The sequence below is a fragment of the Abramis brama genome (genome assembly GCF_963993115.1).
Source record: "Abramis brama genome assembly, chromosome: 8".
Taxonomy (NCBI): domain Eukaryota; kingdom Metazoa; phylum Chordata; class Actinopteri; order Cypriniformes; family Leuciscidae; genus Abramis; species Abramis brama.
In genome coordinates, this window is record NC_139970.1 from 18,265,829 (window position 1) to 18,291,929 (window position 26,101).

General features: G+C 35.8%; 1 protein-coding gene across 2 annotated transcripts in view; it reads right to left on the bottom strand.

The window, feature by feature from the left end:
• Positions 1 to 307: 307 nt before the first annotated feature.
• ankrd10b (ankyrin repeat domain 10b) overlaps positions 308 to 26,101 on the bottom strand; it is a 32,198-nt gene continuing 6,404 nt past the window's right edge. Inside the window, exons 4-6 of one of the 2 annotated variants that reach the window (XM_084122642.1) lie at positions 7,226 to 7,476; positions 2,857 to 2,946; positions 308 to 919 (exon numbers count right to left, since the gene is read on the bottom strand). In XM_084122642.1, the coding sequence (XP_083978768.1) occupies positions 621 to 919; positions 2,857 to 2,946; positions 7,226 to 7,476 (640 nt within the window). In that variant the 3' untranslated portion in view covers positions 308 to 620. Of the gene's footprint in view, positions 923 to 2,856; positions 2,947 to 7,225; positions 7,477 to 26,101 lie in introns of both variants that reach the window. The other variant, XM_084122641.1, reaches the window with a different exon arrangement.

The following is a 26,101-nucleotide window of genomic DNA, read 5'->3' on the forward strand; positions in this document are numbered from 1 at the left end:
GTCCTCCTAGCGGTTAAGGGCGGGAAATGCAACAAACGACGATCATTGTACTCTGACGTGAATGATATTTCACGACAGGTAAACGATTACTGTTCGTTTGTTGTTCACATATCTGATAATAATTAGGAGGGAGGGCCGTTTGAGTTTAGAAGTGTGTGAACTATAGTATAAAAATAACCATCATTGTACAGGTCAATAAAACCAGTGAACACCAACATATTATCTTACCACAAGTTCTACATACATACTACAAGAGGTGACAAATGTAAAAATGGTCGAGGGTGGAAATTGATTCATGATTCAGTCAATTCATCAACCATTTTATTCATACAGTATACAGCTACTATGTAAGAAAATGCTGGCAGTAAACAATTAACGTTACATTTTATATGTAGGCACAATTAATACAATAAATGTTCTTACAAACAATGCATAAAAATTAACAGCTTCTGGGATTCTCCAACTGAATTAAATGGCCAAAATTAGAAAATAATAACAAAAAAACATTTTTTTTACAACATAAATACAAATCGAGTGACCATGTCAAAGTACATGGACTTATAGCAATTCAGCACATTCTCTATGGATATATAAAGGCGTATGAGTCCGGATGGGACATCCTAACAACCATGATAGAGGTGCATGGTGTTGAAGGTGATGTGGTCATACTGCTCCTCTACACTGACTGACTTGCGGTGCTCTATCTGACTGCTTTCATCCTCCATGTTCTCAGCTGCATCTCCATTTTGATGCCCAAAGGGAAGGCCTTTGTCAAAGTAACCAAGATGTAAAGACACACCCACATTCCCAATATGATCACAGTTCTCAACCTCGGTTGAATTCCCATTTACGTTCCCACGCGTCAGGTCACCACCATTGAGGTGCTGCACAGGATGGCAGCGCCCATTTAAAGGAAGTCCTGCTGTCGAAGAGAACAAATGAATTATAATCTCATTAACATTCAAATTTGAACTGAATGTTTTTGTTTTGCACAACAATTTCCAACAGGATTCGTCTTTGATCCAAACTGAATTCTGCATTGTTAATGTTCTTTAGTGGACATTTCAGGGGTACTCTGTAGATTGTTCAGTTTAGGGTTTTCAAAATCACATCCAGTTTGGTTTACATAACATGATTACATCTGAACATTTGAACCTGGGATTAAAGTCCTGCATCGAGTCACTGCAACCTTAAACATTTTGCCAAATGAATATTTATTCAATATTAAATAACAGGGATTGAATCTTAATCTCATTTATGTTAATTGTGGAAGCAGCAAAGTTGGAAAGTGCAAACCACTGGATTATAATCTACAAAAAAGGGTATCAAATGACCATGCATGTGGCTTCTATTTTAATAAGTTCTAATACACAATTCATAAATACAAACCCAAGAGTCAATGATGATTGTTAAATGACAGAACATTTAATGAATATAGAAATTACATTTGCATCAATCTTAGGCATCCAAACATGAACAATATTTTCCATCTCAATCTCATATTTAAATGAGCACTTACAGTCAGACGTCCCTTTGTAATTCAGAATAGTTTCAGTAGGAAATCATGCGTTAGTCTATAATGCATTTTTGCAATTTGTTCTGTGTGAAATATGACAATTTTTATATGAATTTATATAAAGTACAATGTAATCAAATAACCAACTTTTTCTCAATTAATAGCTACTATCATACGAAATCAGTTTAGCAAATATTTTCTACACTGAAATTCTATGCAAAACATTAGCTGGGGGAAAAAAAGCCTCGTACAGTAACCTGACTGATAAACACTTGAGACTGAATAAATCTAACGAGAAAGACCCTCTTCGACAGATTTTGCAATAACAGCAACAGAAAGAAAGAGAACAACAATCTAATATAGTAAAATAGTCTAAGGTTTAAGAAGTGACTGAATAGCACCTTAATATCCAAACAAGAACACACGCATGAAAGCTGCACAGCGAAGGTCCATGGATGTTCTCTATACATTCATGAAAAGATATGCTTTGGCATAACAAGATAATTAAAAGTTCAAGAAATAAAAATAAAAAATAGATTGAAAATAAAATGCACAATATTTCATGTTTCAAACATGGAAAAAAATGCATTCACCAGGAATTCGTTTTTTTTTTTCTTGCTACTTTACAGGAAAATAATATGGGCCACTCATATCAAAAGTATTACCCAACAGCCTGAACCAAAATCCAACAACATTACAAAACTCAAGGGCAGGAACTTGGCAGGGACAATAAAAATTCACAGCAAAAGCTGTCAATCAGGATCGTACTAAGACTGAAGAGAAAATAACATTGACAAACTTCCCAAGTATCGATTTCAGGGCATAAAAAAAGCCTCATAACAAAATGAAACCACTTTAGAGAGAAGGAAAAATATCGGAATATTTTAATTGTTCTTGGAACGCTTTGGAATCAAAATGGCATTCAAGGAAGTCATTGTGCAAAACAAAACTCAATTTGCTCCTACTCAGCAAAGTAATTTCTCCATTTTAGTTTAAAACAAAGTGCATACCAGCAAAAGTTAAAAGGACGGGGTGGTGTGAGTAACTTATGATCAAATGTTTTATACATGTGATGTGTGCCAAATTAAATTATTTTCCCTCCCAGACACACATCACCAAAAGAGTTTAAATGACGCAAGGCAAATGCTCCTACAAATAGGCATAGGAGTTAGTGCAACGACATGGTATCTGCATGGAGGTCACGGTGAAGACCTCCAACTCTTTGTGGATTGAAGGTCCACTTGAGGATGAGCTCTCCATGTGGACCCCCCTGTCTTGCTCTGGACTCATGTAGCCATTGGACGCCAAAGGCAAGGATCCATTTAAGAGTCGGTTCCCACCTGTGGTACTCAGTGGTGGGCCAAACTCCATGTGCATGCTCTCCATCTGGTCCTTTCCGCTGGATCCGTTTATTGGCTGATAACCGAGATCTGCAATGACACATGTTGAGGTATTAACATGTGGTGATGACAGTCCAATGATTTTGCTTTAGGACCAAATGCAGGGTTTCACGAGAAGAATTTTATTGTACAGACTCGATTGGGTTTTTACCTGCCCTGTCAAAAATGTAGTTATTGTTTTCGACCCATGTAACCTTGTATTCTAATAAGCTTATGACACCAAAATTTCACAATTCTCAATTCCAATTTCAATACAAATTTTAAAAACGAGCCTAACTAATATAAAGTTCAAACATTAAAGACAAGTGAACCGATTAATCCTTGTTAAAGCCGGATAACTGGAATAACCGGAACTTCCGGCGTTTCTTTGAACGCTGTGTGGGAACGCTGTGCGCATCTAGCTGCCGCTCCACGCTTCGTCGTCTATTGTTTACGTTTGCTGTGCCCGCTTCCTGGACAGTTGGTGTTCCCCTTTCTGCAACCTTCTACAAACTGGACTTATTTTTATTTTTTCTACTTGGCTGAGCGTACTTTTGTTGTTGTTACCGTTGGGAACTCTCTGCTGTCAGCCTGCTACGAGCCCTCTCACCCTTCTCTCCTCCATCTGTTGGACTGACTGTGAGGTGAGTTAACTCTCTTCTTACCAGTAGTTCGATTAGCTTGCTGTCAGGTTGGGTAGCTTTCCTCTCCGTAAGCTTTTATAGAGGTTGTGATGGTTGTGGTCCTGGCTAACGTGACTTTGCTGATAGCTGATTTTCTCATGGCGATTACAAACACACCACTCGTGCTGTCTCTGGTCTCCCTTATTTTTACTGGGTTACCTTCCAACATGGATTTTGGATACCTGTCACGCGAACTCAGGGCGCTTAATCGGCACCCACGCCTCGACTCTGAAACGTACGAGCACTGCCGCTCGCTCGGGATCACCCGGCGCCCGCACTACGTGCACCATTCAGTCCGAAGGATCATTAACTATCAGCAATCAACACCAACTGTGATCCCGTGCATCTGGTCAAATAACAGAACTCTGGTCAAACCGAAACGCCTACTAAGCAACTGTCGTCCACCGCGATCGCTTGTCTGCGTAAAAAAGTCAGATTTCAATTTAGCTGATAACTCAGATATGCTGCAAAACCACCTTGCTCTGCTGAACTGTCGCTCTATCTCGGACAAAGGCCCCTATCTATTACCTTTAATATATAATTGCACTTAATATAATGATGATACAAACCTGATTTCGTTCTCAACTGTTTACACTTACTTAAAACTTGGGCTATGTTCAGACTGTCAGTCCAAATTATGTGTATCCGATTGAAATCTGATCTAAAATTATTGATGTCCACACTGTGTATCGCAACTGTTCAGATCCGATTTGTGGCTTTCGTTTTCCAGAATATCTGCATTGGTTTCTATGGCAATGATATTGCACTGGTAGGCATCCGCCAAAAACAACAACAACCGCAACATGGAGGAGTTTGCAAAAGAGATGTCTTATTTAACCCTTATGCTGCATTTGACCATTTTTGGTCATTTTCAGTTTAATTTTCTTTGACCATTTTGGCTGTTTTAATGCCAATGGTATGTAATTTGGCAAAATTGTGACTTTTTGGATAAATTTACAATATTTGATCTCATTTTGCAAAATATGTATAACACACACTGTGTAGAACAAATAGCACCATTCAGCACCATAATGACCAAAAATGGCCCATTGAAACCCATTAAAACGCCGTTTAAAGCCGGGGCCGTCATTAATACATGAATCATGATTTATGTTGAAACATCCTTTCACTTTGAAGTCAAAGCATTATATTTGCATTATATAGTGTATTCCACCAGATGACGTCACTACATAGGTATTCCCTATGGGTGGAAATGCACGTTATTTTCCTGGTTTCCACTAGGGGCACTATTGAATGTTATGAAGCATTTTAATGGCTCCAATGATCTAAAATGATGTTTCTGGGTATGTGTGGATGTCTAAGAGCAATGTGAGTCTGAGTTGACAAAAGTGTGTGTGTGTGTAGGGCATAAATATAAACATGGTGTTTAGGCGAGTGACAAATCACAATATCATGAAGGTCATATTTTACCCTTTCTGTCTATTCTCTCTCTCTCTCTGTGTGTGTGTGTGTGCCCTAACAAAAAAAGAAAAATCACCACCACCTGCTCAAAATGTGGCATTTATATCTGCAAGGAGCATACGCTGCAATTCTGCAGCTCCTGCAAATGAGAGGATAAGTTGAAGGAGATTGAAGTTTTTGATATGTTTTATGTTATATAATTTAGAAAAATAAAAGTTCATGTTCATGGTGATCTTGTAGTTTTGCTTTCTTTCTAGAGCAAATTTTGATGTGTAGGGAGACAGGCACAGGTTATAGTCACCTAGTAGAATTCAGGAAAAGGTTTGCAATACTGCAGATGTTTGCAGTATGTCAATTATGTAAAATGAATACAAATTGATGGTATAGTCACCAAAACTTGGAATTTAAAAGGTTAAAATCCTGAAATTAAATAAATATTTGGTAGTTATGATGAGAACTGATGCTGGTTAAAATATTTAAGTTAGTAAAAGTTGAATATAATAATAATAATAATATATAATATTTTAGGCAGTGTTTAATATGTGACCATTTTTGGTCATTAACGCGCTGAATGGTGTTTTTTTTTTTAAATCTGACATAACAAAATCTTTAAATGCACCAGAAATAATGTTGCCGCTAATCATTGACATATTCAAGACTGTGATAATCTAAAGTTAAAGTTTTCTCTTTGCATTTAGTATATGGAAAATAATTACATTTTTGTGTTTTTTCCTCTTATACAAATTGATGGTATTGCCACCAAAACTGGAATTTAAAGGGTTAAAATCCTGAAATTAAATAAATATTTGGTAGTTATGATGAGGACTGATGCTGGTTAAAAGATTTAAGTTAGTAAAAGTGGAAAATAATAATAATATATAATATTTTAGGCAGTGTTTAATATGTGACCATTTTTGGTCATTAATGCACTCAACGTAGTCAAATATATAATGCAGCACAAGGGTTAAATTTTACAGCATGGAAATGTGTAGCCGCTGCGCTGGACTATGCATCATCTGAGGCCAAGGTAGATCCGGAGGAGGCTGGCATGCACTGCTTTTTTCCGTGCTGTCATCTCTGCCGGTTTCAAAACATGTCTCAGTTACATTGTCATTTTCAGCTCATCCGGCACTTTGCAACAACAACAAACTTGTTTCGGCAGCGATTTTCAACACGTTTCCTATAACAACGTCTGACGGTTACGTTTTATGCGGCGTGAGAAAGTCACATAAACCACGCAAAATCCGATCAGAGCAGTCAGACAGACTGAAACGTATTTCGAGAAATGCAATTTGAATAGGATTTTAAACTGCATATTGACGTAGCTTGAAAAAAACAACAACAAAAAAAAAACTTTTAATGTGATTTTTTTTTGCTGTTCACACGTGCTAAATCTGATCAGATTTCAATCGGATATGCACAAAAATCAGATTTGGACTGACAGTCTGAACGTAGCCATAATCAACTGTTAATGAGGATACGCGACACAATGGGTATTTTGTCATTTTGTGTGTATTTGTCTGCTCAAGTGTAAGGAGAAACAAAAGAGAATTCTGTCAATTCTGTGATTAAGTACTCTAAATACCAAATTGAGTTGTGTGTTGCATCTCCTTAGTCTGGCTATCACCAGACCAAGCTCAATCTTTTAAGATTAAACATTAGTCTGGGGAGTCTGCTCTGTATTTTCTACTGCACAAGAGGCGTGATCAACGGGCATAGTTCAAATGACTCTGTACACAATTGGATAGTCCTTCAACCAATCAGACCAACGATCCGGGTGACGTACTTTGCAGAGAAAACTCCAGGTAGGAAACGTGTCAACAAACATGTTGGTTTGTAGCATTGATCAGCGGTTTGCAGCAATGGCATCGAACGATTTTTGCAGGTTGTGCAAAAAAAAACAAAAAACATGAAAGTGAGTGATATTTACACCCACTCGAGCGATTTGTTTGCTTAACTATAGAAGCCATTGAGCATCGTCGAGAGGTTAAAAGGAATTGGATTAAACCCGCCAATAGCGCGCCAGGTGGATAAGCCAGTTTGTGATTGGTCCCTGCAAATTTGTAACAGAAGCAGGATAGTAGAATGTACAAGTTTCCAGTCTGAGCTGCAGGGCGAAATCAAATCGGGCATAGCATCTCCTAAACCCAGTCTACCATCTCCTTGCACTTGAATGGTAAATTCGCTTGAATTTTTAATCTTTGAAATATTCAGTCAATACTTACCATCTGTTCTGGCCTTTTTAATGTGATTGGACTCCATGCAATCAAGAGACCTCTTTCGGCTGGGAACCCCATTAAGGGTGCTCCGCTCTTGGCTTAGCTTGCGGTCCCCAAAGCACACAGAGCCATTGGTTGAGAACCCGCTAAGCTGACTGAGCTGCTGGTTCTGGGCATTGGAAAGCAGCTGGGCACACTCTTGAAAGCCCTGGGCATGGGCTAGGTCAGCTGCGCTCAGTCCACTAGCGTTCCTCATGCTGCGCAATGATAAAATTAGCGTGTTAACACTGCTGCACTATGGCAAATGTTTGTAAACCACTCATACACACACACACACACACACAGTCCCTTTCTGCATTTCATATCCTATTTTATTTCTGACATATGTTCTTTACTCAAGGTAAAACATTTTTTGAAAATTGACAAATCGTTTGAAAATATATATAATTTAAAGACATTTATAATGTTGTGACTTCTCAACTGCAATAGAAAATGAAAAACCATTGAAGCATACACAAGTAGACAAGAACATGAAACATGAAAAAAAAAATAAAAAAAAATAACCATAATTCAATTACACCAGTCAATGGTAAATATCTGTCAATGGAAAATTTCCACAAGATTGACTGGCAAGGGGAGTTTGGCACTGCTAAATTTATTTTTCCAAGAATTATCTTCAATGCAAGAGATGAACTGGACAGATGATTCATTTAAAAGTAGTGAAAAGGAAATAATGCTATTGTTTATTAATGCTATTAATAAACATAGTAAAGAAGTTGCAATTAAGATGACAATAACTGTAGATAGAAATGTAGACGTACAAAGTCAGAACAAGTCTTCTTGAATCTGTAATAAGTAGCCTGGAAAGCTGAATAAAAATATCATGGCAATCCATCTTCTGATAAAAAATAAAAAAAGAGAGCGAGAGAGACTTGTCCCTTAAAGAGGTTTTAATGGTGGTTGAATCTTCATTTGCATGGCTGAAAAAGGACAGCTTGGAAGCGACAAGGGGAATAAGACCTGGTCCGGAAATTCTTCTTTAAACACTCAAAGACACAGCAAGTTAAAGAGAAAAGCCTCCTGGCTTCATCAAGAGGAAGATTTGATCAAATGGTGGACGCTGATACTGTAAAGCATTAAAAGGGTAATGTGAGATGCAATCCCATTTAAATTTAGACATGACAACAAGAAAGGATTGAGAGTGTGCATTTGGCATCAACACAGTCATTTTCTATTGCAGTGAAGAACCAGAATACATGAATGAACAAAATCAAGGGCAAAATAACAGTGTTCACACTTACCCCTGGGGCTCCAGTTAACACTTCTATCCTGAATGCAGTGAGAATACAGAAATGTCACTCTTGGTAGTGCAGAACACTGTATACATACAGACTAGCCTCAGACAATCCAAACCAATTTATATCAGACACCGATAATTTGTTTAATGTCACTAATTTGTGTGTTGTTCTCTCTTATAAGCAAATGTGTGTATCTGTATGGGGTTTGAGTGACTGCCAGCTTTTGCTGCACTCTTTATTCATATTACATGTAACATCGAAGCTAGGACTAGACGCAAGATTTGTTACCAACTACATTTAAATTGACTGGGGATAAGAGCAATTAATACCTACAAGACATCATTCCACATTGCATTAAGGACCCATTAAGAAAATTTTACTGAATCTATTGCAGAAAAGCATAACCTAAATCAATGTTTTCCAACCGTTTTCCTATAGGTACACAAACAGAACACATTTTGGATATATCCCTTACCATCCATTTCAGGAGCGACTTGGGAGGAGCCTCCAAGTTTAGGGAAAAATTGGATAAATGAAGTCCGGACATACTACATCTGCACAGTTCTTGTGACCTACAGCACCAGTTACGTTGCTTCACTTCCATTCACAACACCTATCTCGTGGCCTCATGGGACATTAAAGTGTCCATCAGATGTGCACTTCAGAACCTTGGCAGTAAGTAACCTGGGTACTTTACACTTACTGTTTTATGAAAATTATGAATTCAGAGATACTACTTATGTACTGTTATTTCCCAACTGTATAGTACGGAATTAGGCTAGGCATATTCAAATGAAGGGCATCTCTGTTTTAAGTCTCTACCAACAAGCTTATGAGCTGAATTGTGTTTGATTAGGAAGAGTCTGAAAATGTGTACTGTTGGTCTGCCTCCAAAACGGTCCAAGATCTTTTAGCACATCAATAGCACTGTACTGTGGGGAAACAAAAAGTCTGAAGGACAAGCAAATCACTGTGAGTGAGGAGGACATGATGCTTAGGTGCCAAGACCTTGGTATTTGATTGGAAAGAGGAAGGAAAATGCTGGCAGTCTCCTAAACCCTATATCTCATTTTCATGAATCTGAACCTGTGTGGAATTTGTGCAAAAGAAAGCATTTCATAAATATTTTAAACTAAGCATTGTTACATTATAATATGTTTAATATTAAATGTTAGATTGAGCAAATAATCATTAGGTAACAATTAAACTCACTTTATCCATTTTAACTGATGTCCTGTATGCGCTACCACTGAGTGACAAACATGAAGTAAGGGGTTTACTTGTGGCTTTAAGAAAAAGTTTTGTTCATTCATGGATTCATTATAAAACAATCATCATAATATTCATTAGAACATGTTTTTTTTAATCTCTAACTATATCACAGTCCACACACCCACATTCATTCAAACACATAAAACATTTTCAAATCATACATCTATAAATAAAATACATTTTCCAGCAAATAAAGTAAAAATAAAACAATTTCCATTGAACAGACCCTCCCCAATTATTCCTACCCAAATCTGAAGAAAAATATGAATGCTTCTCGGAAGTTCTGATGTCAAAAAGACATTTGTAACAAATACTTCAGAAGGTGTGTGGCCATCCTGGCAGGTCTCAATTGGAAATGAACCTCTTAGGTGCAAGAAATCTGAAATAATTACCAACACAAACACAATGATCATGTGGACAACAGCTTAATAGTTCAAATTTATCCACTGCTGTTTATTGGCCCAAATCTGTGAGTGACTTGAACATAAAATACAACTCAGATTAATTTGTTCCTTAGGGTTAGTTTCTTTTGCTGCTTTTATGACCTCAATAGTTATTTATATTTTACATTCATATTGCCAATATATGACAAATCCCATTGTTAAAGGGATACTCCACTTTTTTTAGAAATAGGCTCATTTTACAACTCCCCCAGAGTTAAACAGTTGAGTCTTACCGTTTTCGAATCCATTCAGCCGAACTCCGGGTCACTTTTAGCATAGCTTAGCATAGATCATTGAATCGGACAGGACCATTAGCATCTCTCTCAAAAAAATGACCAAAGAGTTTCGATATTTTTCCTATTTAAAACTTGACTCTTCTGTAGTTACATCGTGTACTAAGACAGACGGAAAATGTAAAGTTGCGATTTTCTAGGCTGATATGGCTAGGAACTATACTGTAATAATCAAGAAACTTTGCTGCCGTACCATGAGTCCAGCAGGCGTAATGATATGACACAGCGCCTGAAAATAGTCCCCAGCTCGGTAACTTCCAACGTGACCGGGACTAAGTTTGTCTAACCTATTAGACCTATTTTTAGGCGCTGCGTCATATCATTACGCCTGCTGGACTCATGGGACGGCAGCAAAGTTTCTTGATTATTACGCAGGAATGAGAGTATAGTTCATAGCCATATCAGCCTAGAAAATCGCAACTTTACATTTTCCGTCGGCCTTAGTACACGATGTAACTACAGAAGAGTCAAATTATAAATAGGAAAAATATCAAAACTCTTTGGTCATTTTTTTTGAGAGAGATGCTAATGGTCCTGTCCGATTCAATGATCTATGCTAAGCTATGCTAAAAGTGGTACCGCCAGACCCGGAGTTCGGCTGAATGGATTCGAAAACGGTAAGACTCAACTGTTTAACTTTGGGGGAGTTGTAAAATGAGCCTATTTCCAAAAAAAGTGGAGTACCCCTTTAAACATCACTTCAACAAATGAGAAATGAGAAACGTATCATGTAATCTGAAATAGCAGGCTACATTTTACTTTGATGTTTGCAAGGTGTCTACCCTTGCTACGGCGGTGAAAGGTTTTTGAGCTATTGCTGCAGCAAACAACTCAATAATTGTAGATCACAGATAATATAATTTTACAAAAAAAGAAAGTAATGGGTGTAATTTTCTTGCGTAATGTCCCCCGAATTAGATTTAAATTAGAATTAAACGTAAGTGCCAGTTCAGTTTAGAAAGCCAGATTTTCTGAAAACTGTTTGGTGTTTTGTTTACATATTGTCCACAATGTTGACAGAGTTACATCAGATTTCTGGTACCTTTAATTAGAGGTCATTTCAGTTAATGTAAATGTAAAAGATACTTGAACTGATTTTCATTTAGTTTCCTCACTGCTACTTGAGTTCTTATTATTTGGAATTGAAATAAATGTAATTAGAAGTGTGGCAGTTAATACAATAAGTTATGTATATTTATTTTACTTTTTGAACGGAGACATTTTAGTGTTTGGGCCAAACTTTACAGTAATTTGATTACACTATGGTTTTCAGAATCCCCTCTCATTCTGTGTGTACAGAATATAAGATTCAGTCTCGAAATGGCCAAGTTAGGTAATTTACCATTATGTGGCAGTAAACAAGAAACTTTGATGGCAACAGTTTATGAAACCGTTAATGATATTATTAGCAACTGAACATGCTAATATCTGGCAATTTTTTTTGTAAACTGCTGTCAACGTTTTATGCTCGTTATGCTGTTGCATTAAACTATGCACTTGCAAATACTTAACCATTTTTCTCTACTAATCAGATTCAGGTGAATTAAAGAGTTCACCCAAAAATAAAACTCTGCCATCATTTACTCACCCTCAAGTTGTTCTAAACCGGTATTCATTTCTTTCTTCTGCTGAACACAAAAGAAGATATTTTGAAGAATATGGGTAACCAAACAGTTGATGGACCCCCATTGACTTCCATAGTATTTTTTTTCTCCATACTATGGAAGTCAATGGGGTCCATCAACTGCTTGGTTACCGACATTCTTCTAAATACCTTCTTTTGCATTCAGCAGAAGAACGAAATGAATACCGGTTTGGAGCAACTTGAGGATTGAGTAAATTACATAATTTTCATTTTTGGGTGAACAATCACTTTAACGGCTATTTTAACCGACAATATAGAACCTCTCTGACAATACCAAACACTAATTTACAAAGACTGTGCGAAGACTGTTTAGATACATGCATATATTCATAAATAGACACGCAGATATGTCAAACATTCTTGAGGTTTTAAATAATAATCAATATATTGGATTACTCTAAATCTAACCTATTGCTCATAATTTTGTCATAGTTCACAAATTGCTTGTATTAGCCTCTTAAATATGTAACTAAGATGGTTTATTGCCACAGATGTATTCTGGTGGCCTTCTCATTCAATTTAGTACCTCAAATGGCGTTTTGCTAAATGTCTGGATTGGATTCACAAATACCTTCACAATTTTTCATGATTTTCAGTAGGGATGTGCAAGATTCGTCAACTAAACGATGATGCTGCCAAGTCGACATTGGAAATACTAGTAGTTTACATTAAATCTTTTTTTTGCACATTTATGTTTTGCTTTATGTTGTTACAAAGCCCATGTTCAAATTACTGTCATGTTAATGTTACATTTTAAAATGATACATTATTTATTGCATATCTGGAGTGGGGGGAAAAATCAGTAATGTCCACTCGGAAGATGAGAAAGGTGAAGGAGTATTTTGGCATAACAATTAGGCTCGCTTATTGGATTGTTATACTACCGGTTATGAGGGAAAATAGCCTACTGAAATACACTACCCCGGCCAAAAAGTAGTCGCTGATTGGATTTGAATAAGCAAATATTTTATATATATTTTATATATATACTGGATCCTTATTGCTGTGATCTTAAATTCAGACCTTAAATTCATTGAAAGTCTTTGGGTTGTGCTAGAGTAGACTTTATAGAGGGCTAGACTCTTGCATTGTCTATACAAGATCTTGACCAAAAATTGGTGCACATCTTGATGTAAATTAATGTTGTCATCCCAAAGACTTTCAATGAATTTAAGGTCTGGACTCAGAGGTGCCAATTCATGTGTGAAAATGACTCGTCATGCTCCTCCCAATCACTCTTTCACAATTCGAGCCTGATGAATCTTGACATTGTCATCCTGGAATATGGCCATGATGTGTCTTCCTACATGGTTGTTTAAGAAATGAAAAGCTACACTCTCCATCAATTAGGGTTAGAAGACCTGTTGCCAAACATATAACATGCTAGAAACATAATAATCTCTGCAATAATGATCCAGTCATAAACTCTTAAGGTTTTGCCTATTTAAATCCAAGGGGCGACTTTTTTCCCTGGGCAGTGTATTTTATACCGGTTTAAAGGAAAACCATTTTGAATTAAACTTTACAATAACAAATAGAATACCCTTAAATAATGTATAGTTGTAGATGCACGTCAAGCTTTTCTTGCAATTTTGCCACCGGTCATGTGTACAGGTACTTTTCACACAAGACATGTTAAAACCTGGACACGGAAGCGGTGGTAACGAACAGCAAAACCTTGACATACTGATTTACTTATGCTGGCTAACTTTTAGAGACAGGGTCGTGATGGGCATGCTGAAAGGTAACAATGCTACAACAGAAACTAACCCCTAAACTTACCCCACACCCTAACAGCTTAAGCAACCAATTGAAAAGACCTTTCGGCAAGCCCATTACTCCAACCTGCATATACCCACACTTGAACTTTTAATAAGGGAATTATCTTTATGATATGCTATTAAATTCTTACTGGTCCCTGCACTGCTTATTGATTTGGTTGATTTTAATGCATGTATATTTAATAATTTTAATTAAAACTAAGGAGTTGCACATTACGGGTTTGTTCACCCAGAAATTAAAGTTCTGTCATAATTTACACACCCTCATATTGTTACAAACCTTTCATTTATCTTCGAAGCACAAAATGAAGAAATTTTAATTAAACCAAAGAGATTTCTGTCTCTCCATTGAAAGTCCATTACACCAAAACTTTGACGCTCAACCAACAAACAAAGAGTTCATCAAGTGGTATGGCAAACAGAAGCTCAAACGTGCTTGCTTGAGGCATAAGAACCAACAAGGTTTATTCTCATGAATCAAACAAGTTCGGTTGAGCTTCGGTTTACCATGTTTGATGTGCTCTATGTGCATTGTTCAATGTTTATATGTGAATAAAAGCCTACATTAAATCTGTTCACTGCATAATGCAATCATGTCTCTTCAGAAGACTTCTAAGTCATATGGATTGCTTTTCCAATCTCTTTAGGACCTTTTGAACTGTTGGTGGAATAAACTTTCAATGGAGGGATATAAATCATTCAGTTTTCATTAAATGTCGTTTAACAAAAGTCAAATAGGTTTGGAATAACATGAGTGGGTAATTGATGACAATTAAAATTTTTGGGCAAACAATTCCTTTAACTTGCAATTTTCTTACATAAAAAGTCAAATAGGTTTATATACACATTAGACCTGCCAGGTTTGCCATTTCATGTTTCCTGGTCATTTCAATGTTCAATACAGTGTGAATAACTGTATCACTTTGGCAAATTACAATTTCACTTTGGTGAATGAAAGTTTTATTTCAGTAATGAAACAGAAGCATTCATTTTTTTTTCTTCATTCCTGATATGCTTTGCTACTCTCTATTTCAACTTCATAAATTCTCTTCCATAGCCCTACCACATATCTTCCTGAGCATCAGACCATGCTTACTCTGGACGTGACTAAGGGACTGATTAGACCTGTCCTATATACGTCCTATGGTTAGTCTATAAAAAAAAGAGGAAATAAATAAACATCAACTGCATTGATTTAAGGGCACAATTAAGCAAAGCATGCAGGTCAAAAACAAAAACTAGATCTAAAAAAAACAACAAAAAACTTTGTCTTTTGAAAGTTCTAGGAACAAAATGTCCTATCAGTAAAACCAATCACCGCATGAAATACCTCAACAGTTTGCCAGTGTGTTGATACTGAAGGGAGCGATAGTGAGAACACTCCTAATGCCACAACAGTGTAGTTTCGTTGAGGGAACTTGGAGTGAGTCAGCAGTGTCTATTTGGAATGCTCTCCCCCTTTTCTAGGATTACTTGAAAAAGTCAAGTCATTTCGAATTCAATAGCTGCAAAACATTGAGATGTGTAGATGTTCTCTAGAATTTTGCCGTAACAGTTAACAAAATGCAATCTCCATTTCTTTTGTCATCATGCCACTTTCATAAGGACAAAGGTGACAGATGATTCATAAAAGAACATGTTTTATTATAAGGTAATCATATCATAGGTTAAATTCTGCAGGCGACATTGTAAATACAAACAGTTTCTCTCTATGAACAAAGTCTCAGAATAATAGATGCAGACAGGTTAAAACAAAATAGTAATGCTATTAATACTATTAAGGTCTAGTAATGCAAACCCTCTGATATTTAAGCCTGTGCTTTACCCTGCTCTCCTTTACTATTATAGTACCTGAACCACACTTTCTCCTGTCAGACTTTTGGATCGAGGGCTTTGGGAAAAAAATCAAAAAAAAAAAAATCAAAAAGACAATAGTCATGGCAGAAGGACATCTACTGTATGTTTTAAAATGGTTTAGGACTAACCAGAAGTGTTGTTTCTCCCATATGATTTACTTTAGAGAAGGGACAGGAAGTGATAAAGAGAAATTGTACATGTTCCGATCAGACTCGTGCCGTCCGCATATCAGATTTACATATTTAAGCCTCAAAAATATAGTGTGCCTTAAAAAGAATAAGTTAAATTTACATGGAGTTTTAAATGGACATTTAAAAATCATTTATAAGGATATTAGGCCAAACTCTGTAATTTCAACTGGACATTTTATCTGGAATACCTCCTTTTCAGAATTTAAATAAAACAAGGCAATAAAGAAAGATAATTGTCAAAATGTACATTAGAAGCCTTGTACGTCACTGGTAAAGAACATAAGAAGCTGAACAAAGTGAATTTGAACCAACATGAGAACCATGAGGCTTTAAAAGAGAAGGGAGTGCAAACCTTTCTGTATCACAGAAAGAGAGAAAAGAAAGAAAGAAAATGTGACAAAGCACTTTTTTCCCCAAAGGACTTGGTCTTCTGAACTTATAGACATGTTTGATGAAGACAGAATTATTGAAGACATCTGAATGAAGAAAGAACCAAGATTTCAATGACGAGACGGGAGATGTATGAAGTGTGTCAATTCCATCAAACATAGTTAAAGTGTGGATGTCTTTTCAGTAAGCCATGAACAACTGGAGACATCCAATAGAAAAAGAAAAACATATTTAGATGAGAATACACATTTGTGCAGTTGATAATTGTGAATCTGATTCCAGTGCATTTAAGATTCAAGCAGAATTTGGAGGGGATCCATTCTCACTCTTTGAAAAATAAAAAAAAATATTCAGGAAATTTTTCAGAGGACATTAAGCAATTACTTTGTTGCTGTTGTTTTTTATTTTTTATTTATTTAAATCTGCTGGTATCTGGTGGAACAGTTCCAGCAATAAGGCAATAAATGAATGTTTGTTTCTTGTAAGCTCCTTTGTCTTCTCTTCAACATAACAGCCATTATGTTGTTTAAGGGTTCAGTTTCAGTCCAAGAGATCTTCAAGGAATATTAGACAATTTGATCAGAATGAAATGGTGCTCTTTAACCAGCTTTTAAGGTAGGAATATGGTGGTCCGTTCAAGTGTCCAGAATATTTTCACTGGTGGCCGACATGTTTTCTCCAGAAAAGTAAAGCATCATCTGTATTCTGGTCTCAAGAAATCAATTAAAATAAAAGCTAGAAATAGATAGTGAGGAATCAGATAAAACATCCAGTTTTGCATTTTTTTAGGTCATGTAGATTTAGAAAAAAATCATATCACTCTGTCTGTACTAAGAATAACTCCAAGTTTCCATATATTACACTGATAATATGGTGAACAAGACCATTCTGACGTTTGTGTCCTATGTGTTTGAACTTACAAATCTAATGAAAATTATGTAAACTATTTCAGAATAGACAACAAAATGCAAGTGAGTGTTAAGACAAGACCTCACTATTGATGAGAAGGAGCAAACTAACTCAACTTAAAACTAGTTAGTTGAAGTTTCCAGATTTAGCAATCTGAAAAAGAAAAAAAAGTAGCTTTAATTTTGTTTAAAAAAATAAGAGAGGGAGAATTATATTTTGTCAAGGATTCAAGGCAAATGTTTAAATAGATTTTTTTAAAATAAAAACCCAAAACCCTCGTTCCTTTCAATCTCCTACCTAGGCCTATATATTATAAAACCCTTTTATTTTAAACCTTCCCTTCTGCTTTGAATTGGATAAATCTGACACACTATAGCTGTCATCAGAATTAATGTTGCCTGGGGCTTCAATGCCACTACCACTGCAAGACTTTTGAAACATTGCTTATACTGCCATAATAAAAAAATCCTATTTGTGTGGCTGCTAAATGCACATTTCATCATTATCTCAAAAGCATTTCCAATAGGGCAATAAACATGCACTAATATAAATTGAACACTTAAAAACAACCCCTAGTTCCAAGATGTTTCTCCTCTGTTTTTTTGAATGCCACGTACTCAGGGAAAGTAAGGGATATTCCACGGCTAGCTATGGATTAAACGATTCTAATGCACGACGTCGAGGCAAAGAACCACCCGACGTGAATCAAAGTGCATTCAAATTGTTTAATGCACAGCTAGCTGTGGATTATCCTGCTTATACCATGGTCATGTGCCAGCATAAGATGTTATTGATGTTTGCAGTACAATATTTGACCGAAAGGGTAAAAATTACGGTTATTTTCGTCAGTTATGGCTCGTTAGATCTAGCCCTCTGACCGCTTTGAATCAGACACAGAGATACAATTTATTTGAATGAATGAATTGTAGCACTTATTTGAATTAATTATTGAGCAAGAGAGAGAGCGAGAGAGAAAGCGAGAGGGGGAGAGAGAGAGAGAGATGCATGTGTGAATTACCTGCATCTGTGCAGCATCTCTCTCTCTCTCTATTAAAAACAAAGCTGTGAGTTTAATTACTTAAAAACCAGCGATGTCACCCCTGTTGCTGAGAAATATAATGTAGTGATTTAGTAGTGAAATCATTTTACTAAAAGTCGTGGGTAGCGTTGATAAGTTTCTGTGCTCCTGAAAGTTTCAGTTCACGTCTATGCGAGTGACGTATGTATGTGTGAGTCTGCTTCACTGAAAACAGCGCATTAATATAGAACAGTTATTAAACTGATTTGAAACAGCCTGTCCAATAAAGTTTTATTGCACACCTTTCAGCCAAAATCGAGTATTCAGACAGACGATGGTATAAAGCATGACTACTTCTAAAACTGATTTGTAAAAAAAAAAAAAATCAATTCAAGGTTATCAATTAAAATATACCAAGGTCTAATTTAGATAGTAGGTATAGTACCACTGGGGAGGATATAAACAGTTTAATCAAGACTTTTGATGCAATTATGTCTCTCTCTGGTGCCTGTTTGTCTTCCTAGACAACGGTCTGTGAGGTCTCTCTTTTTCCTTAAACACAAGGCCATAAACTATTCAATCTAAAGAATTAGTTAAAAGCTTCTCATAGTTAAAAGATTCTCTGTTATGAATCACAAACAGATTTGCCATGTCAGTTTAGAATGAAAATATCGTATTTAGAATAATTTCAATTGACAAAATGCTACCCCTGAATTGAAGAATGTTTGAAGTGGTTTTACACTGCATTGTTTCTCAATATTTCCTATTGACTGGAAGTGAATTAAATGCTGCGAAGTCCACAATTTAGCCAAACAGTTGCTATATTTTAATACAAATTCTAGTGTACTGCTAATTTAAATAAATGTACCATGTGACAATAACAGAATGCAGCCTTCTAGTCATTTCTATACAGTACATTTTTAACAAATGTAATTGATTTCTTTTTTTTTCTTTCAATCTAGCAACTATCTTTGTTTTATTGCAAAGCTTTACTATAAGATTCAATTTGTTAACATCAGTTAATTCATTAGGTATCCTGAACTAACAATGAACAATATGAGAATAGCATTGATTAATTTATGTAAATGGTAATCAATAAACTATACTATAATATACTTTCAGCTTTTCAAGTTGTATATATTAATGCACAACGTGAAGGCAAAGAACTGCCCGACACAAAGCGGAGTTTCAGATCGTTTCATGCACAGCTAGCCGAGGATTATCCCGCTTATACCATGGCCTTTTGCCAGCATTGACAACTCGTAATTTATGTTTTCAGTGCAACATTTTACTGAAAGGATAAAAATTACATTATTTTCGTCAGTTATGGCTCATTAGATCTAGCATTGACCGCTTCGAATCTGACAAAAAGATAAAGTAGTGCGGTGACATTACATTTATTTGAATGAATGAATTATAGCACTTATTTGAATTCATTATCTAGAGAGAAAGAGAGATGAGAGATGTGTGTGTGAATTACCTGCATCTGTGCAGCGTCTCTCTCTCTCTCCATTAACGGCAAAGCTGTGAGTTTAATTACTTCAAAAACGATGTTACCCCATTTGCTGAGAAATATAATGTAGCCATTCAGTAATGAAGCTATTTTATTAATAAAAGTCACGGGGCAGCGTTCATCAGTTTCTGTGCTCAGCATGATCTGTATGTGTGAGTGCGCTTTATTGAAAACAGAACGCTAATATAGAACGCTGAATAAACTGACTTGGAACTACCTGTACATTAAAAGGTTTTATTGCACACATTCCAGCCAATCAAAATCGAGTATTCAGACAGACCATGGTATAAACATGAATTAACAATAGTACATTTACAAATTATCCTTAACATAGATTAATAAATTAATTATTTTAGTTCATGATACAAAATGCAACTGTTAACAAATTAAAGGTAATAGTAAAGTGTCACCAGTTTTAATTAAATGGCATAGACTATTGTTATAAATTATATTAATGCATGTTAACACTTTGCTGACCACAACCATATGGCATTCAAAAGAGGAGCACAACATCTGCAGGTCGAATTAGCTGTTGTAGTGCTTTCAGCAGACTTGTGTTCTTTAGACCAAACGCCTGCAAGAAACACTACTAAGATGACCGCTGTTCCACAAAACACATCATACTTTGTTTTACAAAATAGGACTTTGTTGAGTCAACTAATGTTAGTTTGAGCATAGAAAACACATATATTACGAACCAATCAAGCACAATAGATTTTAGACTATTTTGCAATTTCATGATCTGGTAGTGTAAAATGACCATGAACAGATTTTAAATTTCAAGCATTCCCTTTTAAATTATACAAATTGAGCCAAACTGTATTAAAATGTTTCAGTCAGTAATAGAAAGGTTGTTTTGATGTATAGATGTGCCTCTGTGGAAGAACAGATCATTTCCAGTTATTCATTATGTCCACTATCATCATTAAAGTATGCCTTACATTCCCAAGTGGCATTTTTCATTGTCAAGAGATATGAAATGGCGAGAGTCTGTTAAGATTCAACCGTAGCATTTCTCCAGAATGAGCAACAAGGACACTCCTGCACCACTGAATGTGTGCGATGCAGTTTATTCAAGTGACAATTCTTAATATACAGGAGGTTATACTTCCAAAAACCATCTTAGTACGAGAGCCTTGTTGCAAAACTCTGGAGATCTGTAGAGAAATATTCAAGATCATGAATGAGCTTCCATCAGAATCCCTCTGCAAAGTCAACTGCACGTTTTATAACAAATGCTGTATGAGCAGGGCAAACTACAGCCATATACTAACATGAATCTAAATGCTGAACAAGGTGTTGGTTAAGAGAATGTGAAGTAGATCTACACGTCTATGGCATTTGACTGTCAGTGGTGTCCAATACTGCTCCTTGACTTTTATGCTTAGTTTAGCTCCAACCCTAATAAAACACACCAGAACCAGCTTATCAAGGATATCAGGATAACTAGAAACTTTCAAACAGGTGTGTTGCAGAAGGTTGGAAATAAACTCTTCAGGATTGGATGATGAACACTATCGGCATAGATTTGTAGCTAACATTTCTTTAGTTTTTCTGTTTAAAAAAAAAGTTATTTTCACATGTGTGTTCTCACATTATTTTGGTACAATTTCTAATTTATTTTCTTTTAAAATAGAATACAGTGTTTTCTCTAAAAGGGGATAGTTCACCCAGAAATAAATTCTGTCATCATTTACTCACCCTCAAATTGTTCCAAACCAGTATGAGTTTCTTTCTTCTGTTGAACACAAGAGAAGATATTTTGAAGAATGTTGGTAACCAAACAGTTAATGGGCCACTTTTTTTTTTTTCTCTATACTACTCCAACCGTTTGGTTACCAACATTCTTAAAAATATCTTCTTTTGTGTTCAGCAGAACAAGTTTGGAATAACATAAGGGTGAGTAAATGATGGCAATTTTCATTTTTGGGTAAACTATCCCTTTTTTACGGAGCCCCTAAAGGGACGTGGTGGTGGAATTTTTTTTAGGATGGAAGATTTTTATTTTTTTTTAAATCTTTTGCGTTCCCACGCAAAACTTTGCGTTCCCTCGCAAAGATATTTGCGTTCCCACGCAAAACCTGTTTTGAGCTCGGACAGACACTTCCTGTTGTAATGTCCCGCTGGCAGTGTTTCAGAGCTCCGTACGTTAATGGAGTGTTTCATAGTGTTTGAACTTGGACTCAAATATAAAAAAATGCGGTCAGTGCTTAACTAAAGGAGTTCAGTGAAGCTGGCAATATTCACATAGGCTATTCGAACTTCCCTATTCTTGAGCTAAACGTTGTTAAAACACAAACAACACCTATTTACAATCACAGTAACCTAGACAACGAGCTACAACCCGATTCTCATCAAGACGAGCTTTATAGGCTAATATTAATTTCTCTAACCAGACGAATGAGAGACAAGTCCAAATAAGGGTCCATCTGTAAAGTGCAAATCTCAAAACCCTTCTGCACATTTTATAGCCTATTATTAAACATATTCAATAGCTTCACTGTGCTTCACTGTGACACACTGTACTGTCAGTACAGTGTGTCACAGTGAAGCTATTGAATATGTTTAATAATATAAAATGTGCAGAATTGTCACCAAATTCAGTTCACACATCACTGCTCTCCTGCTGGTTATACTAGGCCTACATTACTTATAAAAAATGCAGAATTTTTATGATTATTTATTATGAAATAAAAGCAATAACTTCACCCTTTTTAGAACTAAATATTAAATAACTTCACACTGTGTCAAGTGTAGGCTTACATACAGTGTACAGTGTAATGCCATCAAATTCAGTAAGCAAATATAATGCAAAAGCTGCGTAGCCTACAGTACCAATATCATTTGTGTAAAGAATAGGCCTACTTATTATTATTACTTACCTACTTTTTATGTGCAATTACTTCCCTAACTAACTGTTGCAACATTAGAGCAGTGATGTGTCATGTGTGAACTAAATTTGGTGTGTTACAGTGAAGTTATTGAATTTTTTCATAATATAAAATGTGCAAAAGTAGTGTAGTATGACCAGTGGGTCACCATTGATGTGTAAACTGAATTGGGTGGCACTACAGTTTATAACATTGAAGTTAATGACTATTTGACTGAGTTGATGCTGTAGTCGTTTTTGGGTTATATTGCATTTTGCAGACGGTCCCTTTGAACTAGTCTCTCAGCCGCCTGCTCATAGAGATCAATTTAGCCTATATTATAAAGCTTGTTTTGATGAGAATCGGGTTGTAGCTCGTTGTCTAGGTTACTGTGATTGTAAATAGGTGTTGTTTGTGTTTTAACAACGTTTAGCTCAAGAATAGGGAAGTTCGAATAGCCTATGTGAATATTGCCAGCTTCACTGAACTCCTTTAGTTAAGCACTGACCGCATTTCTTTATATTTGTGTCCAAGTTCAAACACTATGAAACACTCCATTAACGTACGGAGCTCTGAAACACTGCCAACGGGACATTTCAACAGGAAGTGTCTGTCCGAGCTCAAAACAGGTTTTGCGTGGGAACGCAAATATCTTTGCGAGGGAACGCAAAAGTTTTGCGTGGGAACGCAAATAACTTTGCGAGGGAACGCAAAGTTTCTCGGGGGAACGCAAAAGTTTTGCGAGGGAACGCAAAAGATTTTAAAAAAAAATATCTCCCAACCTAAAAAAATTTCCACCAACCACGTCCCTTTAGGGGCTCCGTACTTTTTAGAGCTATAAAAAGACTGACTTTATTTGAAAAGAAAATATTTTATTATTTTAAATAACGATAAAGATACAGTTCAAAAAGTGTCTTAAAAATAATAGTCCGCACCACAACTATAACGATAACAGATTAGAGGAAAAATAAATAAATTGTATATATATATATATATATATATATATATATATATATATATATATATGAAGAGTTCAGATGCAAAAGCCTCTAAGTGCCATCTGAAATTTTCTTGTAGAATGATAATTTTTATCAAGCTCGTATATTTAAATTCAGTAATTTCACTTAAATGGCAATGAAAATTACCTATTAATTGTCATTTAAGTGAAATTACTGAACTTAAATATACAAGCTTGATAAAAATGATCATTCTAGAAGAAAATTTCAGATGGCACTTAGAGGCTTTTGCATCTGAACTCTTCACATATACATATATATATATATATATATATTCTAATTCTAAACACTTTCAGAACAATTTTCCAGCTGATGAATGATAAAAACATTGGCAGCCAATCAGAATCCATCCTGTTTTAAAGAGATCGAGCATTTTAAGTAGCAGACAACAAAACTGCAGCGCGTGCTTATAGTAAACAGGACGTTATCGTACGTTGGTGTGGACGTTAATATAGTTATCGTTATAGGTGTGAACGGGCCTTTAGAATTCTAGGAAAAACTAAGAAAATATCAAATGCAATAAAATGCATTTATTAGCCAAATAATGACACTGCAGAGACATTGTGAATGGAGCTCAATTCATCATTGATACTATAGGGGCTCTCACACTTCATTTCAACTCATCTCCCAACAAGGAAAAAAAAAAAAATCCTTCTCAACAAAGGACAATTTAAAATAGCAACAGTTGTTCGCTTTTGAGCTATGAGGAAATGTGCAACCGTTTGCAACCTTGTAATGACAACACATTTAAAATCAAAAAGTGAAGGAAACAAAAAGGATATTACTGTACCTCAGCACTTCACAGGGGATTATAGAAGACATGATAGAGATCATCAAATTACTAAATTCAGAATACATTTCACATTTAGGCAAAATCAAGCCAATAACACCAAATCTGGTCAAATATTTCAGAAGAGCTCCATCAAAATACATTTCAAAATGGATTGAGTGCATTTAGGTCACTTTTCAAAATCACATTTTCAGCTTTAATGAAAAAAGAATACACATTCAACATTAAATCTTGATATAGAGTCTAGACCAGGGGTGTCCAATCCTGTTCCTGGAGGTCCACCTGCAGAGTTCAGTTCCAACACACCCGTCTTGCTCCTGAAGATCTTAATTAGCTGCTTCAGTTGTGATTGATCATGGTTGGAGCTGAACTTTGCAGGAAGATCTCCAGGAACAGGATTGGGCAACCCTGGTCTAGCACAATGGACAAAAGCTGTACTATACTGTGTATAGTGATGCATAACAGTAGGGTTCAATTTGTCATAAACTAACAAGAACAGCATGTATTAATCTTGGATAAATGTTAATACATTTTTGTATTACCCATAATGTATTATGAACAAACATCAATAAACAAAAATATATTTATAAATTAACTAAATGCTGTAAAAATTGTTAGTTCATGGTATCTAATTCATTAAAGGGTTAGTTCACCCAAAACTTTGTCAATTCTGTGAATAATCACTCATTCTCATGTCGTTCCAAACCCGTAAGACTTTCATTAATTTTCAGAACACAAATGAAGATCTTTTTAATAAAATATGAGAGGTTTCTATTCCTCCATTGACAGCCTAAGCAACTACTAATTAAAGTAATCCATGTGACTCCAGTGGTTTAACCTCAATTTTACGAAGCGATGCGAGTGCTATGTTTGCGCAAAAAGACAATTTACCAACACGCATTCACAAGAGCACCACGACGCATTCATGTTGTGTTGACACGAGAGCAGACGTTGTTGCGTTGAACGTGCGTCGGAGATTAATAGTTTGTAAATAGTGGCAAATTATGTTTTTTTGCGCAAACAAAGCACTTACATCGCTTCATAAAATTGAGGTTAAACCACTGGAGTCACATGGATTACTTTAATGATGTCTTTACTACATTTCTGGGGCTTGTAAGTGGTAGTTGTGTAGGGTGTCAATGGACAGAGAGCTCTCAATTTCATTAAACATTTTTATTTGTGTTCCGAAGATGAACGAAAGTCTTACACGTTTGGAACGACATGAGGGTGAGTGATTAATGACAGAATTTTCATTTTTGGGTGAACTATCCCTTTAAAGGTCAACACATTAACTTCAATGAAAAAAATCTAATAAACACTCGTCATCCAAAAACACTGTAGGGGGATTTTTTTTGTATGTCCAAGAATGTATTGTCCAAGAATGTACCATTTTTCATGAACTTAAAATTAATTTCTTTCACATATTAAAAAGCTTTCAAATCATTATAAAATATAAAATAATCAGACGAAAATTCTGACTAACAGATCTGACTGGATTACAATGTTGTTCAATGTTCTTTTAATATTGGTTGCAAGTCATGCAACGCTGCATGACATTTTTAGGTACAAATTGTAACAGCCTCACTTCCATGGCGT